Source organism: Drosophila albomicans, unplaced genomic scaffold, assembly GCF_009650485.2.
Source record: "Drosophila albomicans strain 15112-1751.03 unplaced genomic scaffold, ASM965048v2 utg000090l_pilon, whole genome shotgun sequence".
Taxonomy (NCBI): domain Eukaryota; kingdom Metazoa; phylum Arthropoda; class Insecta; order Diptera; family Drosophilidae; genus Drosophila; species Drosophila albomicans.
In genome coordinates this window covers 16215-21931 of record NW_026263506.1, presented here as the reverse complement: position 1 = coordinate 21931, position 5717 = coordinate 16215, and the positions used below count along the sequence as shown (strand labels likewise).

General features: G+C 34.8%; 1 protein-coding gene across 1 annotated transcript; it reads left to right on the top strand.

Moving 5' to 3' along the window:
* The first annotated feature begins 4640 nt into the window (after positions 1-4640).
* On the top strand, positions 4641-5717 carry LOC127566255 (uncharacterized). Its single transcript, XM_052008279.1, has 3 exons — positions 4641-4848; positions 4917-5433; positions 5637-5717. Exons 1-3 carry the CDS (start codon positions 4826-4828, stop codon positions 5715-5717), a joined length of 621 nt encoding a protein of 206 aa, XP_051864239.1. The 5' UTR covers positions 4641-4825.

The window sequence follows — 5717 nt, the reverse complement described above, 5'->3', positions numbered from 1 at the left end:
GTAAAAATCGAAAAATTTTGGAAAATGAAAAAATGTAAAAATCGGAAAAATTTTGGAAAATGAAAAAATGTAAAATCGGAAAAATTTTGGAAAATGAAAAAAATGTAAAAATCGGAAAATTTAAAAAAAATGAAAAATGTAAAAATCGGGAAAATTTTGGAAAAATGAAAAAATGTAAAAATCGAAAAATTTTGGGAAAATGAAAAAATGTAAAAATCGGAAAATTTTGGAAAATGAAAAAATGTAAAAATCGGAAAAATTTTGGAAAATGAAAAAATGTAAAAATCGGGAAAAATTTTGGAAAAAAAAAAAAAAATGTAAAAAATCGAAAAAATTTTGGAAAAATGAAAAAATGTAAAAAAAAAATTTTGGAAAATGAAAAAAATGTAAAAAATCGGAAAATTTTGGAAAATGAAAAAATGTAAAAATCGGAAAAATTTTGGAAAAATAAAAAAATGGAAAATTTTTGGAAAATGAAAAAATGTAAAAAAAAATCGGAAAATGAAAAATTTTGGAAAATGAAAATGAAAAAATGTAAAATCGGAAAAATTTTGGAAAATGAAAAAAATGTAAAAAATGAAAAATTTCGAAAATCGGAAAAAAAAATGTAAAAATCGGAAAATTTTGGAAAATGAAAAAATGTAAAAATCGGGAAAATTTTGGAAAATGAAAAAAATGTAAAAATCGGAAAATTTTGGAAAATGAAAAAATGTAAAAATCGGAAAAATTTTGGAAAATGAAAAAATGTAAAAAATCGGAAAAATTTTGGAAAATGAAAAAATGTAAAAAATCGTAAAAATCGAAAAAAATGTAAAAATCGGAAATTTGGAAAAATGAAAAAATGTAAAAATCGGAAAAATTTGGAAAATGAAAAAATGTAAAAATCGGGAAAATTTTGAAAAATGAAAAAAATGTAAAAATCGGAAAATTTTGGAAAATGAAAAAATGTAAAAATCGGAAAATTTTGGAAAATGAAAAAATGTAAAAATCGGGAAAAATTTTGGAAAATGAAAAAAAATGTAAAAATCGGAAAAATTTTGGAAAATGAAAAAATGTAAAAATCGGGAAAAATTTTGGAAAATGAAAAAATGTAAAAATCGGAAAAAATTTTGGAAAATGAAAAAATGTAAAAAAAAAATTGAAAAATTTTGGAAATGAAAAAATGTAAAAATCGGAAAAATTTTTGGAAAATGAAAAAATGTAAAAATCGGAAAAATTTGAAAAATGAAAAAAAAATCGGGAAAAATTTTGAAAAAAAAATGTAAAAATCGGAAAAATGGAAAATGAAAAAAATGTAAAATCGAAAAAATTTTGAAAATGAAAAAATGTAAAAAATTTTGGAAAATAAAAAAATGTAAAAATCGAAAAATTTTGGAAAATGAAAAAATTAAAAATCGGGAAAATTTTGAAAAATGAAAAAATGTAAAAATCGGAAAAATTTTGGAAAATGAAAAAATGTAAAAATCGAAAAAATTTTGGAAAATGAAAAAATGTAAAAATCGGAAAAATTTTGGAAAATAAAAAAATGTAAAAATCGGGAAAATTTTGGAAAATGAAAAAAATGTAAAAATCGGAAAATTTTTGGAAAATGAAAAAATTAAAAAATCGGGAAAATTTTTGGAAAATGAAAAAATTTAAAAATCGGAAAAATTTTGGAAAATGAAAAAAAATTTTGGAAAATGAAAAAATGTAAAAATCGGAAAAATTTTGGAAAAAATGAAAAAATGTAAAAATCGGAAAAATTTTGGAAAATGAAAAAATGTAAAAATCGGAAAATTTTGGAAAATGAAAAAATGTAAAAATCGGAAAAATTTTTGGAAAAATGAAAAAATATGGAAAATCGAAAAAAAATCGGAGAAAATTTTGGAAAATGAAAAAATGTTGGAAAAAATTTCGAAAAATGTAAAAATCGGAAAAAAAATGTAAAAATCGGAAAATTTTGGAAAATGAAAAAATGTAAAAATCCGGAAAAATTTTGGAAAATGAAAAAATGTAAAAATCGGAAAAATTTGAAAAAAATGAAAAATGTAAAAATCGGAAAATTTTGGAAAATGAAAAAATGTAAAAATCGGAAAAATTTGGAAAATGAAAAAATGTAAAAATCGGAAAAATTTTGGAAAATGAAAAAATGTAAAAATGTAAAAAATCGGAAAAAATGTAAAAATCGGAAAAAATGAAAAAATGAAAAAATGTAAAATCGGAAAAATTTTGGAAAATGAAAAAAATGTAAAAATCGGAAAATTTTGGAAAAATAAAAAAATGTAAAAATCGAAAAAATTTTGGAAAATGAAAAAAATAAAAATCGGAAAAATTTTGGAAAATGAAAAAATGTAAAAATCGGAAAATTTTGGAAAATGAAAAAATGTAAAAATCGGAAAAATTTTGGAAAAATGAAAAAATGTAAAAATCGGAAAATTTTTTGAAAAAATGTAAAAATGAAAATTTTGGAAAATGAAAAAATGTAAAAATCGGAAAAATTTTGAAAATGAAAAAATGTAAAAATCGGAAAATTTTGGAAAATGAAAAAATGTAAAAATCGGAAAAATTTTGGAAAATGAAAAAATGTAAAAATCGGAAAAATTTTGGAAAATGAAAAAATGTAAAAATCGGAAAATTTTGGAAAATTTTGAAAAAAATGTAAAAATGAAAAAAATGTGAAAAAATGTAAAATCGGAAAAATTTTGGAAAATGAAAAAAATGTAAAAATCGGAAAAATTTTGGAAAATGAAAAAATGTAAAAATCGGAAAAATTTTGGAAAATGAAAAAATGTAAAAATCCGAAAAATTTTGGAAAATGAAAAAATGTAAAAAATCGGAAAAAATTTCGGAAAATGAAAAAATGTAAAAATCGGAAAAATTTTGGAAAATGAAAAAATGTAAAAATCGGAAAAAATTTTTGGAAAATGAAAAAAAATAAAAAAATGTAAAAATCGGAAAAAATTTTGAAAATGTAAAAAAAATGTAAAAATGTAAAAAAAATTTTGGAAAATAAAAAAAATGTAAAATCGGAAAAAATTTGGAAATGAAAAAAAATGTAAAAATCGGAAAAATTTGGAAAAATGAAATATGTAAAAATCTGGCTGGCAAAATCCTCTACTGAACTTTCCCCGAGGGTGCTGGCTGGGTAGGATCTGTATTGCCTCATTGTCAACGGGTAGCAGATCTCTACTATATGTCGATGTTTCAGGTACTGCAGATCCTAGCTGAGGACTCTGCTCCTTATCTTTCGGGCATTTGTCTGGAGATAAGTAGCAGAATCCATGGTACGAGGTGTCTGGCGGTCAGACTGAAAACGCTATGGGGGGCTCCGATGAATAAAATTAGCCAATATGTCTCAGAATGGAGCATATTACAACCTCAACTCGAGCTGGGATGTCAGCTCAAACGTCGGTGGAAGGCGTGACTGCTACCACCGGCGGGCACGGGGGGGAGAGATCCTCTCTGCGTGTCGCCAGCGGTCACACCTCTGATGCGGTGGGAGCAGGCCGAATTAGTTGTAACAACACTGCCACCAACAAAAACTCGAGGTTGGTGCGCGCGGGTGCTGTGGTCTTAACCGACTCAGACCAAAAGAGCGCAGCGCCAATCTCTACGGTGGAGGGGGAACGTCTTCCTCTTCAGTCACCTCAGCCTATCGCCAGCACCTCCAAGGTTGCGCATCGGGGCACGGGGGGCTGAAGGAGAAGGCCAAAAATAAGGCGGCGACCCATATTCACGCTAGACTCAGTGGCGTGGCAAACCTGTCCGTCAAGGATCAGGAGAGGCTTGCCTGGGCCAACACGTGGATGCGGGAAAACCAACTTAGCCCCCTTCCAAAAGACTCTAAAGTGCAGTCCGTTTCTACCGGCCCTGCCAACAATAAGGTGGAGTCCATGGCAAGCAAGCGCCAACGGTCCGCTGAGAGTCCCAAGCGAGCACCTGGCTCCACCAATACGGACACGAACAAAACGAGACAGAGAGCAACGGTTGCTGAAACTGCCAGGCGGCATCTCGCCGTTGCTCTCATAGACAGAGGGGACCCTAACGGGAAAATGTCTGCAGAGCGGTGGCGGTTGACCCATAGTAAGCTGGTCGACGCACTGTTTCTCAGGATGGAGAATGTCCCAGACAGTCCAATGCCTACATTCGAAGGCACTGGCTGGATGAATGCTGTCAAGATCCTGACATGCAAGGACGACCCAACATTGCAGTGGCTGCAAGCGACCGTACGGACGGACTGTGGGAGGGGGCCAAGCTGGACGTGGTGGACAGGAATAATATTCCGTCCATGCCGAAGGCGAAAGTCCTTTTCCCAATAGTTGTTCAGGGAGAGCGGGCGCTTCAGCTGCTTAAAAAGCAGAACCCGGCCATTCCGACGAGTGATTGGTCCGTTGATGAACCTTTACCCAGTGGTGGGCAGCACGTTATCATTCAGATCAACAAGGAGGCCGAGGATCTGCTATACAAGCGCAATGGGAAGATGGCGTGGGGCTTAGGGAGCGTGTACCTTCGCCTCAAAAAACGTCATCCTAACGACCAGGACACACACAAGCTGAGGTCAGGGGAGGTTGAGGCAGATCTCGGTCTTGAGAGCGTGACCGACACTACCCAGCACCTCAGCTTGACTGACAAGACGGAGGAGGTGGGGAGGAACTGTCCATGCAGACGGGCCCCCCGCGAGTTTGCTAACCTCTAATGAGTGTGCTGCAACTCAACCTCCATAAATCCAAAACGGCTTCGGCGGAGCTACTTCTTGCCCTGGAGGAAGTGTCCGCCTACGCGGCTTTGGTCCAAGAACCGTGGATAGCGTCGGGCAACACGGTGGCTGGGCTGAAGTCGCATAACTATGATTTGTACGTCCCGACATTGGTAAGTAGATCGAGAACTGCCATCCTTGTAAAGAAGGGGCTAAAAGCTCATCTACTACCTAACTACAGCAATGACGATCTAACCGTGGTGGTGCTGGAGAGCCGTGAAGGATGTTTGCTGCTGGCATCCTGCTATATGGCCCACGACAAGCCGGCTCCACCTGACGAGCTGCGGAGGCTGGTGGACATGGTCTGCTCCTCCAATAAGCATATTATAATCGGAACGGACGCCAACGCCCACCATAGCGTCTGGGGAAGTCCCGACATTAACGACAGGGGTGAGTCAGCTCTTGATTTTATCCTTAACCATAAGCTTAGACTAGCCAACAGAGGTGAGGTATCTACCTATGTAGGTCCCACCTCTAGTAATGTGCTGGACTTAACGATTGCGACTGAGTGTACCAATGTAGAAGAGTGGAGGGTCCTGGATAGACCCTCCTTCTCGGATCACAACTACATTCAATTCACCATTCCTTTTAACAGGTTACCTGCGGCTCAGCCGTTCAGAAATCCCCGTAAAACGAACTGGGCGAAATTCTCTAGCCTTGTTTCCAAGTCTCTTGGTCCGCCGGGTAACATCAACTCGGTACAGGACCTAGAAACTACTGTCAATGTCCTCTCAGCAGGACTACTTTCAGCGTTTCGCCAATCTTGTAGGCTCTCAAGACCGACGAGAAGATCGAAGCCACCCTGGTGGAACCCAGATCTCTCATCGCTACGTGGGGAGCTTACTAGCATGTTTCAACTTGCTAAGAAGGCGGATAACGAATATGTCTGGGACGAGTATAGGTCTCTCCTGAAGTCGTACAAGAAGATGATCCGATCATCCAAAAGGTCTTCATGGAGAACCTTTTGCTCGGACCTGGATAA

Coding starts and splice junctions, on each gene's coding strand:
- LOC127566255 (XM_052008279.1), top strand. CDS start 4,826: ATGATTTGTACGTCCCGACATTG. Junction 4,849..4,916: donor ATTTGTACGTCCCGACATTG/GTAAGTAGATCG, acceptor ACCTAACTACAG/CAATGACGATCTAACCGTGG. Junction 5,434..5,636: donor CGCCGGGTAACATCAACTCG/GTACAGGACCTA, acceptor GGACGAGTATAG/GTCTCTCCTGAAGTCGTACA.